This window comes from Notothenia rossii (assembly GCF_949606895.1).
Source record: "Notothenia rossii genome assembly, chromosome: 7".
Classification (NCBI taxonomy): Eukaryota; Metazoa; Chordata; class Actinopteri; order Perciformes; family Nototheniidae; genus Notothenia; species Notothenia rossii.
In genome coordinates this window covers 16,660,678-16,672,222 of record NC_136905.1, presented here as the reverse complement: position 1 = coordinate 16,672,222, position 11,545 = coordinate 16,660,678, and the positions used below count along the sequence as shown (strand labels likewise).

The following is an 11,545-nucleotide window of genomic DNA, read 5'->3' as shown; positions in this document are numbered from 1 at the left end:
AACTACCCAGAAGGAAATGAAACGCTATCCATATAAAACTCCCCTGGGTGTCTTATCTTGTGTGACAATGATTTATTCCAGTAATATCATGGTCACAGCATTAACCTTGGCCAATTACAATAACAAAATCGAGATAGATAAATAATATTCCGGCCACAGTCTGGGCTTCTTCTCTCAAAAGCTACGTACTGATTCATCTTCAAAGTGAAAACCGTTTTTGCGTGACAAAGCAAGTCCTGTATATCGCCACTCAGGGAACACTTCGGCAGGTCAGATCAACATTGTAAAGCTCAATAGAGGTACAGTAAAGGCAGACATTGTGAGGTGCAATGCATGAGACTTTAATTGTACTTTATGGTGTGGTTGTACAGAACAAATTGGGGTCAGAATTTGATCCAGTGAACGCGGACAGTTCGGCCTCTCTCTTGTACGTTTAGGTCAAAACCTCATTTAATGACTTTGTGCGGTTCCCTGGCTTTTCGACCCATCTGAAACAGCTGACACAAGGCAGTTAGGTGGGTGTGTGAGTTTTGAGGTGAGGCACTGAATGGCACATGCAGACAAGGAGAGGTAACTCTGTGTTTTTGGTAACTCCATTAAAGAGAACCCCTGGGAGGTTTGGACGACTGACAGCTGAGGTGGAGCCCAGGGCAGCCAGGCAGGAGGGAGAGTGTTTTCATGTGTTTATGTGTGTGTTTTCCTTCACTACTGGGACCTATATATATGGCTGCAGGGCTGTCTCTCAGATCTGCAGCTAAGTGTGACAGGGGTTCACTCAGGGGTATAGGAAAAGGCCCCGGGGACGACCTGTGGAACAACCCTGTTATCCTCTGGGGAGTGATCCTTTTGAGGTGCGGTCCCCCACCACCCTTCACCTTCAATGTGCCGAATCAGTGGAAGCTAGAAGCCCGGAGAGAGTATCCCTGACACTAATATGGAAAAAAGCCTGTTTGGAGCGAATATAAGGGCAAATATTATTCTTCCTGAGCGTAACCACGGCGAGCACCTCTGACCTGGCAGTGAAAGTGCTGAAACAAAAAGCCCAAAGACTTTTTCTGCCCCATCAAAGGAGAGCAGCATAAAATAAACATGGCCATCAGATTACCACGCTGAACACGGGGCCGCGTTAGCCCGCGCCGACTGCCCTGCTGCCCAACCCCATAGCTCTATGGGAGTTAAGTGTGGGGTCCGCTCAGTCAACACCATGACGCAAAATGGAACAAGCCTCTGACAGAAGCCCCGGGCTGATGGAATAAGGCCCCTACCCACAGGCCCCCCGGCCCGAGAGAAACATACTGAGCGAGTACGAGAGAGGCAGGAAAACGGGAGGAAAGAAGACGAAAGGAGGGAAAAGGTAGATGAGGAAATTTTTTGAAAAGAGGAAAAAGACCACCAGTTCCAAATTTGGTGGCACTGGTCCTGACCCAAACTGAAAAGCACACACATTACATACACATACACAACGCTCTGCTGCCCCTGAGAAGCAGCAGGCCAAGACAGAAAGCCGCCAGTGGAGAGAAGGCCGGGGCAGGGCAGGGCAAGGCGGGTGCAGTGGTTGGTGGTGGTGGTTGTAGCTGCCAGTGAGACTGTGAGGCTTAGCTGGCTAGTTATACTAACAGTGGACAGCCTCAGCCCGGTGGATCTGACCTTACAGGGCTTCTTTTATATCCCCGCGTGTGCCTGGGTGCATTTGTTTGTAGGGGAATGCATGTGTGCACCCAAAAGAAAGTGTGTTTGTGTGTGCATTTCTCGTTCAAGTGACGTAACCAGGAAAACAGATCTGTCCCTTGAGGAGGACCAAGGCTTTTCTCTCGACCTTTGAGTCATCTGACTGAGGCCCCGTGGTCCATTTCATCCACAAGGCTCCCCATCTCCAAACTCAGCCACAGTCTGTCGTCTGTCTGCATCTGACTGATTTCCCTCACGGCACCTATGAACTTCTAACCACTCTTCTCAAACCTCTCGTAGATTCCTACACCCCCTGTCTGTCTTTTGGTCTGTCTATGACCTAACAGAGATTCCTCTGCTCCATTGTTTCCTTCTTAGCCTGAACACAGGACTGAGCCCGGAGTCATGCACCATGTTCCACTAAAGCTTATTCTCCGGTGACTGTGATCCTTAAATATTCTAAAGCATCAGAATGAGATGTTTCTTTATTTGTTTGGAGTCAGACTCGTAGAAATAACACAGCCCCCCCACAATTTAGTCCCCACTGGTATGAAAACCAGATTCCGTTATGTTTTGGTAATTATGACTCCTTTGGACCCACATACTTTCCCCTCCGAATATCCTGATAAAACATGTCTCACAGCTTCCATCAGTAGCCCTACAGTCATGGTATTCTGCTCTTTCCCCTGACGTATGACTTGAAAAACCTCCTTATACTTCGGGCTTTCGGATGACGCAGGACTCAGGTAAAGTGTTACCAGATTACAAATAAATCCTGAGGCCGTTCCAGGTTGTAGCTGTTAGTGTTAAGTGTGAGAGCCATGGGCCCTTTCTGGTTCCTGAAAATGACTCCTGTGTGTAACAACAATGAACACAATCACTGTGGTCCACTGGGCCTCACACCAGCAGCATTGCATTACCGTGCTCGCCTCCCTACTGTTCTCCTTTTCTTTTCATCCTTCGCTCTTTTCTCCTCTGACTCAGCTGTTTTGTAGGAAACTCCGTCTCTTTGAAGAAGGGTAGAATCATTCATTACTCGACAGCAAGGAGAGAGACGCAGATGATAGGGAGAGAATAACTGCCCCATTGTCTTCACCCTCTCCACCCCTCCATCCAATGATAATTGTGTTGGGCTAATTACAGAGAGCTGCTACAACAGGTGTGGGACTCTGCACCTGGGTAAAGAAGTCTACGTAGTGCGATTGTGTGTGTGGGGAAAGAGAAAGAAAGAGGATTGTGTGTTTGTATGACTACGCAATTCCTGGTGAAAGTGTGTATGTCATTTTGTGCGTGTCAGTGATTGAGATCACAGAAAAACCGTGTGTGTGTCACAAGCTTACAAAACCTTACATGGTACTTAATGGTACTCAGACATGGGTCACTGTATTGTATCACAGACTACTGTAATATCATACAATCACCATAGACCTACACCAGTGTAAACCCCATCTGTGGTTAATTATAAAGCTACAGACCACATCTGTTTGACATTACTGGAAAGTTGAAATTAGCACACAAACAGTCTCACTCTCACTCATACACCACATTGAATTTCAAATGAGAGTGATTACAATCACTTAATTGATAACTGTGACCACAGGGAGCCTCTTCTTATGAATCATAATCTATAAGCGGTCTTTGTTTTTGATGTCAGCACAGTAAGAAACTTGGGAGACAAAACCGGAGGCAACAGTGATGATGTAAGCAGGGGGTCTCTCACGGGACTAATGGGTTTTTGAGCTTTTTACCGTAAAGGAATTCAACTGAGAGGCTGACCAGAAGAAAGGAAGCCATTTGGTCGGGAGTATGATAAGTTGAGTTTGTGTAGACGTCATAGAGCTTCACTCTCAAAACAAAGTAAGCTGGGAACTGTTTTTGAAACAGGGCTGGTCGACTAGACGGGGAAATTGACTGAAAGTTTCTAAATTGTAAGATTTCAAGTGAAGCTGTTACTCACTCCTGTTGATGATATCACCTGTCTGCTGTCTCATAACAGCCACTTTGTAATTTAGGCTTAATGAGATAGGTTTTTTTTATTGGGCCAAGGGATTGTCCCACATTAATGAAATCGGAAACCCTACTAATCAGACCACTTGTTTGTGTCACATCAAGAAAGGGAAATTAAAATATCCCCTGCTCTTCAGCCTGAGGCTTTGACCTTTACGACAGCTCACCTTGATAAAAGTAACCTTTGTGTGTGGTCGTCGCTGTCTCATTTGCTTGCTTGAGTCATGCCCCCTTTCCCAAATGCTACCATGATTACAGGAAATGAATGAGAGTGAGACTTCAAATCAGACGATAATGTAGCAATTCTACCTGCAGACTCATCATTTTACGTCAAAGGGGAATGCATGCTGCATCGCCACCGTGTGGAATATTCCTTTGGTGTTAAAGTTGATGCCAGTGCCAAGCCCAGGGGGCCCTGCTGTGGGAAACAAGCTTGTCAAGGATCACACAGAAACTGTAGGCCTTTAGGACTAGAATTTTATTAAAAACAAGTAGTTTAAAAACATGCATGGAAGCCAAGTAAAACAGTCACGTAAAGCACAACATCGTGTGGCCCCAGAGACATGGGGTTTCACTCCTTGATTTAAAATAAAATCTATAAAGACATACCAAAGCCAATACAATTATTTTACTTGAAAATGTCTAAATGGATAAATGCATTGATACGGAAATTTCATGAAAATCAACAACCAGCTAACAAAATGCAGACAACATGTCCAGTTTGCATTTTTTCTTTTCTTATTGTGTACATTTTGCTGTTTCTTCTGATTTCCTTTTCACTTTGTGGACAAATATGGGCTTATTTAAAGCCGAGTCCTCTGATTGGCAGGTAGCTCATCCTGGTCAAGTCCCCACAAGAAGGTGCGGAGACGTGTCACTTCTTTGTGGAGCTCAGGGCTCGGGATTGGCTGGGAGAGGTCGAGGCGTGGAGTCTCATTTGGCAGGATTAGAGGAGGATGGTCCAAAAAGCTCTCAAAAATGTCTAGAAGGAAAAGAAAGAATTGACTCAACAGAAAATGTCAATAGTTGGATTCTAACTGTTTTTTTTGTTTTGTATATTACCTCCACTCAGTTCTGTGCCTGGAAGAGGGGCCCAGGATGCCGGTGGGGCTCTGGTTGGACCCAGCTTGTAATGGGTGAGCAGGTGGTGCAACTGGGAAGGGCTTAACAAGACATGATCCTCCTGTAGACTGGTCCAGGATGACTGGAAGAAAAGAGGTTATAGTCACTAAATAAGACTTCTTGGGCGGGAAGGCTTTCTGATCATGAAGCTGTATTACCTGGATAAGTCGAGTCTTGGGTATGCACAGGAAGTTGACTGTGACTGACAGTTTCTTCATGAACTCAGAGGCTATGTCTCCTAATCCCGCCCCCTGTAGCCAGTCCAGAACCAGGTCCAAGTTTGTACGGATCTGGACCGCTCTTGACCAAGAAAACAGACCATCTTCAGAGAACGGAGAGAAAATATTTTTTTATCAGAGAACGCTTAAACAGGAGCTCTGACCCTTAAATTAGGCCTCCTTTTTTGAAAGAAGAAACAACACAATCTTCCTTTTACAAATGAAAAGTTGAATTTATAAATGAAAGACCAAGCTCAATGTTTCAAATGTTATGTCTTCTTTTCGGTGTATTTAACAAAACAACTTGGTTAAGTTTTAGAAAAGATAATTGTTCGGGTTTAAAAGCAATAATTCTTCACGTACACAACTTCACGTAACACAACTTCACGTACTGTAACGCAACTTCAGGTAACACACCTTCACGTAACAGAAATTGACGTAGCGCAACTTTACGCAACATATCTTCATGTAACAAAACTTCATGTAGGACAACATTGTGAAACACAACTTCACGTAACACAACCTCACGTAACGCAACTTCACGAAACGCAACTTCACGAAACGCAACTTCACGAAACGCAACTTCACGAAACGCAACTTCACGAAACGCAACTTCACAAAACACAACTTCACAAAACGCAACTTCACAAAACGCAACTTCACGTAACGCAACCTCACATAACGCAACTTCACGAAACGCAACTTCACGAAACACATTTTCACGAAACGCAACTTCACATAACGCAAACTCACCTAACGCAACTTCACCTAACGCAACTTCACGTAACGCAACTTTGCGTAACGCAACTTCACGCAACTTCCCGAAACGCAACTTCCCGAAACTTCACGTAACGCAACTTTGCGTAATGCAACCTCACTTAACGCAAACTCACGTAACAGAAATTCACCTAGCGCAACTTTACGCAACATATCTTCACGTAACAAAACGTCACGTAGGACAACATTGTGAAACACAACTTCACATAACACAAACTCACGTAACGCAACTCCCCAAAACGCAACTCCCCAAAGTGCAAATCCCCAAAACGCAACTCCCCAAAACGCAACTTCACGTAACGCAACTTCGCATAACGTAACCTCAAGTAATGCAACTTCAAGAAACACAACTTCACAAAACGCAACTTCACGAAACGTAACTTCACGAAACGTAACTTCACGTAACGCAAAAACGCAACTTCACATAACGCAACTTCACAAAGCGCAACCTCACAAAACGCAACTTCACAAAACACAACTTCACAAAATGCAACCTCACGTAACGCTACCTCACGTAACGCAGCCTCACGTAACGCAGCCTCACATAACGCAACCCCGCGTAACAGAAATTTGCGTAGCGCAACTTTACGCAACATATCTTCACGTAACAAAAGTTCATGTAGGACACCATTGTGAAACACAACTTCACGTAATGCAACCTCACGTAACACAACTTCACAAAACGCAACTTTGCGAGATGCAATTTCACGAAACGCAACTTCACGAAACGCAACTTCATGAAACGCAACTTCACATAACGCAACTTTGCATAATGCAACCTCACCTAACGCAACTTCAAGAAACGCAACTTCACGAAACGCAACTTCACAAAACTTCACAAAACGCAACTTCACGAAACGCAACTTAACGCAACCTCACGTAACGCAACCTCACCTAACGCAACCTCAAGTAATGCAACCTCAAGTAATGCAACCTCAACCTTTTTTTGTTGCACCAATCATAATCATCATCAGACTACTAACTTTGAATCTTATCCACATGCGCTCCTGTTACATTTCAACAGCCTCACTTCAGCCTGAGCCCTCTCACCTCTCTCCAGTAAAGTGTTGAGCAGGGAGGTGTTGGTGAAGAAGAAGAGGTAGCCAAAGGTTTGGGAGGTGAGAGGTGGGGAAAGACATGCCTCCTGCGACAGTATCAGGGAACAGCGGTACACTTCCACCAGCCCGGCAACTTTGGGTGGTAAAGCAGACACGTCATCCTCCTCTCCTTCACCTCCTTCTTTCTCTCCTCCCTCTGCAGCCCGAGCTTCATCCTTCCCCTTCTCCTTCTCCTCCCTGGAGAATGGGTTGGATTCAAGGAGAGCTGGAAGAAGTGAGTACAGTGTCTTTGTGGACAGAAAAGAGAAAAGATTAGTTACTGTACTGTGTTCAGGAAAATAAAACAAATATATATATTTCGCCTGAATGTAGAAGGTGACAGACTATATTGGGGTAACATATGATAAAAATTGATAGAGGAAGTTCCACCATCGTCGTGCAGGTTAACAAATGTCTATAGGATGGATTGCCATAAAATGTTGAAAGTCATGGTCATCACAGGGGTCAAGTCACTCTTCACCATATGTACTGCCATTTCATCCCTGCACGTTGTGCATACTGCATTTTTTGATAAGATGACCACTGTGTGGCTTTTGTAACTCTCAGTAACGTGACATAGCTTTTCATGGTGAAAAATGTATTGAATACTGTTGGATGGTTTCAAACAAAGTGGATCTGGTTAATTAAGTGTCAGCTTGTTGGGAATGTATAGTGTTAAGATCAAAACCCTTTTAAAATAGCATTACCTTTTCATCAGTAGGCTTGTAGGGCACGTTCAAAGCCCATTTTTAGTCACAAGTGATTGGTGTAAAAGTTGAAGTTGCAAGTTTTTTTTGATTTTATCAACTAGAGTCTAAAGTCATCAAATGTGTTACTTAAGTCCACACTTTTGGTTTAAGGTGATAACAGTGAAAAGAGTGACACAATTAAGTATACTTAAATCAGACATTATGTTTATAAAATACAGTCTATTTTCAAGTGTGCTGTAGAGTCACAATATTCTCCCAGAATGCAAATCACAAAGGGAAGGGAGGAGCTCCTCACAGCTTGAAATTATTAAAATGAATTGTGGTAGGTGGTGACAGGGCCCCCCAACAACAAAAAAACAATGAATTGTTTGTCTAATATGTAAGTGCTTTGTTAGACATTTCGTTGTCTCTTTGTGAAGTTGAATTGGCAGTGGTATTCCTGGTGTCACACGCATAAAGCCTTACAGTATGTTTATAAGTATACTATTGGCTCAAACAGCATAGTAACAATAACAACAGTGGGTTACTTTTGAACTGTACCTTGGTGAGGTGATACACACACTGTTGGAAGGTGTGCATAATGACGTCATCCAGCTGCGCCAGAGCTTCTGAGCAGGTGTCCATGTCAGCTGTCAAAACTGGGTCCCCCGGCGCTTTAAAGAAAAGATCAGTAGGAACAATAAAGATTTTGTGCTCAATTTAATTTCTCTGTCCATCTTTGCCAAAGTTATTAGGTCATTCATTAAAAGGACATACTTCTTATGGTATCTTTTTACATGAGTAATTGATTTACATTTTATTTAAATCACTCTCACCTTCAAACTCCCACTCTTTCTCCATGGTTTCAACTTTGACCTGGAAGAAGTTTAGGAGCTCTGTGGCATTTGACATCCAGAACATCAGGGGTCGAAGGTCAGACGAGAGTTTCTGAACATTGGGCGTGCTGATCTCACCTTCTTGCTCTGTGGAACTGGACACATTTGCGCAATGCTAAAGTTATGTGAGCTGTAAAATCATTGTGAGCATTCTCCTGTCAGTGTTGTGTTTATGCTTTAAAACAGAAAGACACCATACTGCGTGTAAAAATAGCTGAAGTATTTATAACTCAGCAATATTTGAGCCATTGTTCACCATCACCGTCTTGCAATGCTTTCATCATACCACAAAAATGTGCCAAAGACATAACAGCACACGCACAAATGTATCACGAATCACTCAGCAGATGATCTCTAAACAGACAAATATGACATGGAACAAAAATGTCCTTACTTTTGTGTGGGATGCTTATCGCCGAACTCCTTAATGTTGTCCTGTAAGAGACAGACAGAACAGAGGACAGACATCGCGGGTGAGTGTGGGGGTGGAGTGGAGTCTAGCCTGCAGCCAGGACAATTACAGCACATTTTCCAGCAGGAGGGCAGTGACATCAGCTCATCCTCTCTCCTCTCCACGACATAGCAGGCCCCAATGAACGGCACATGTCTGTCTGCTGGTTTTTCTGTCTGATCTCAATACATGAGGTTTTCTGACAGGCTGGTTAAAGAGGGACATATTCTCAATAAAACTTTCCCAAAAAATTGTTCAACGCTACACGTTGCTCCACAGATTGAACCTAAGCATAACATAACATTCATTTTGAAATTGTAGCTTTAAAAAATGGATATGTTGAGCTGTGTGGTTAGAAACATGGCAATCACAGTCAGTCCAGCTTTAAATATTTAAACTACTTAATGGAGTGACATTGATAGTTCCTAAAGATGAACACTACTGGTTTTGACCTCTAGTACCACCATTAGATGTATGTTTGGATAAGATGGATTGCTATGAAATTTGATTCAGACATTTACTTCTTATATTGTAGTAGCTATGCTGAGCCCCTGACTTTTAATCTAGCACCATCATCAGGTCAACATTAAAATGTGTCCAAAACTTTGAGCATATAGATGTAGCATCTAGCTTAAAGCATAGCTGTGGCTGAGCACGTTTATTTTGTATTTATTGGACATTGTTACGCCTTTATTATAGAGCAACAGAAAGCAACTCAGAAATTAGCTGATAAAGAGAGAGGGAGCAAAGCTGAAGGTTGTGTTGGTTGTTGTGGTTCATGGTTGGCACAATATCTCCAAGGCCAGCAGGGCCCCCTACAAATAATTTTGTATTAAAGATTTAGAGCTGTGTTTTTTTCTTTTTACTTACCCAGACAATTTCTTTAATTAGATTGGCTGACTTGAGTAATATCTGTGGTGTGAGCGCGGGGTCCAGGTGTTTGGAGGCATGATCGATCATGATTGACAGGAGATAAGCAGGAGCTAAAGGCCCACCTCCAGAGTCTGGGGAGGAATTGTTGGAGATGATTTCCTAAGAGAAAAGTGAGGAACAAAACAAACATGTCATCACCGCCATTTCTCTTCGATAACAGTTACATAGATTTTAAGACTTGATCTTCCTGTGTCACCTGTAACAGAGCATCTGTGTGACGGGGATGGAACTTAAGCACCGCCTCAGTAGAACCAAGGTACTGCCTCAAAGCTTCCTGTCGGTCCACCAACCCTGAGGGGCAGCAGGTGGTGGAGCCATCAGCCTGCCATGGCAAGGTCAATGCCAGCGGTGGAGCTGGACTCACCCGGGGGTCTCGGTACAGGAAAAGGAAGTGGTTCCCGAGTCCAATCACATCCCCAGGCTTTAAGACTGTCTCCCTGTAAAGAGCCACCCCGTTGTGTGTGACTGCGCCTCCTCTGAAGGGCCGCATCAGAGCTGTGATCAAATAAAGTAAGAATAAGGTTAGAGCTTCAACACACATTTGATATCATTATAAATTAATCAGAAAATTGTTTTCTAGATTACTCTTTGATTTGGTCTACAATATGTCCGAAAATTGTGAAAAACGCATTCCAAGTTTCTAAAATCCAAGGGTATGTCTTCATTTCTTGTTTTCTCAGTTCAAAACCCAAAGCTGATTTTGTGATTTTATAAATTATCAAAATGGTTGGGATTATTTTTCTGTAGTTCTATTCATCATTTGGGTAGACTTTGAAACAAGAAGTGCACCATGGATCTAAGATGTGATGTGGTTAGTAAGTGTTTTAGTACCTTGCCTGGTGGATGACTCAGGAACAGCTGAGTCTCTCCTGACCAACAAGTGTCTGGCCAAGATGTCCGGAGCAGACAGGAAAGTGTCCACCTTCAGAGGTCTCTTCCCCTTCCTCTCCCTCTCTCTGTCCTTCTCTCGCTCCCTCATCGTGGGCTTTCTTCCAAACAGATGTGTATGTCCCGCCATGATGTACAAAACAAAATCCTAAACAAAACACAGTGGAGGGCAGAAGAAAGTCAGGGAGGTCTTTTATCTTTAAGTGCCATAGTTTATATCAATCTTCCATCTCAGAGATGTTAAGTTGAACAGAAGACGGTTGATAAGGTATGAAGTGTGTCACAGTTTTCTACAATGGAGACTTGTGTGAGCTACACAGAGGGGTTTTATGCTTTTCTTGGATAAATTGTTGGGGCATTGTGTTGCTCTGATGATGTTTTGTGCAGGATGCTGAATGGGAGAGGCTTGTCGAGGGATGGAAACCCTGATGGTATGTGGCGATTACAGACATGCAGGTATGATGTCATGTACAGGGTGTGTGCACGCGTGTACATCTGCACAAATCCCCTGCCGGTCTGCATACATGCACATCGATGTGTTTTTACGTTACTTTAGAGTATATTATGGAAATGTCCATCTGTGTGTGCCTGTGTTTATATGTTGTACGTGTGTCTGTGTGTGTGTGTGTGTGTGTGTGTGTGTGTGTGTGTGTGTGTGTGTGTGTGTGTGTGTGTGTGTGTGTGTGTGTGTGGGTGTGGGTGTGGGTGTGGGTGTGTGTGTGTGTGTGTGGGTGTTGTTTGTGTGTGTGATATCATCTGTCAGCGTGTCTCGCCTTGCTCTGATCGTAACCCTGCAGCA

General features: G+C 43.6%; 1 protein-coding gene across 1 annotated transcript; it reads right to left on the bottom strand.

Moving 5' to 3' along the window:
• Nucleotides 1-4,134: 4,134 nt before the first annotated feature.
• Nucleotides 4,135-11,539, bottom strand: rasip1 (Ras interacting protein 1). The gene is made up of 11 exons (XM_079691574.1): nt 11,520-11,539; nt 10,690-10,894; nt 10,055-10,353; nt 9,796-9,957; nt 8,869-8,909; nt 8,415-8,569; nt 8,140-8,252; nt 6,843-7,137; nt 4,956-5,119; nt 4,738-4,879; nt 4,135-4,657 (listed from the first exon to the last, which is right to left on the bottom strand). Exons 2-11 carry the CDS (start codon nt 10,874-10,876, stop codon nt 4,479-4,481), a joined length of 1,737 nt encoding a protein of 578 aa, XP_079547700.1. The 5' UTR covers nt 10,877-10,894; nt 11,520-11,539; the 3' UTR covers nt 4,135-4,478.
• Between the last annotated feature and the right edge of the window lie 6 nt (nt 11,540-11,545).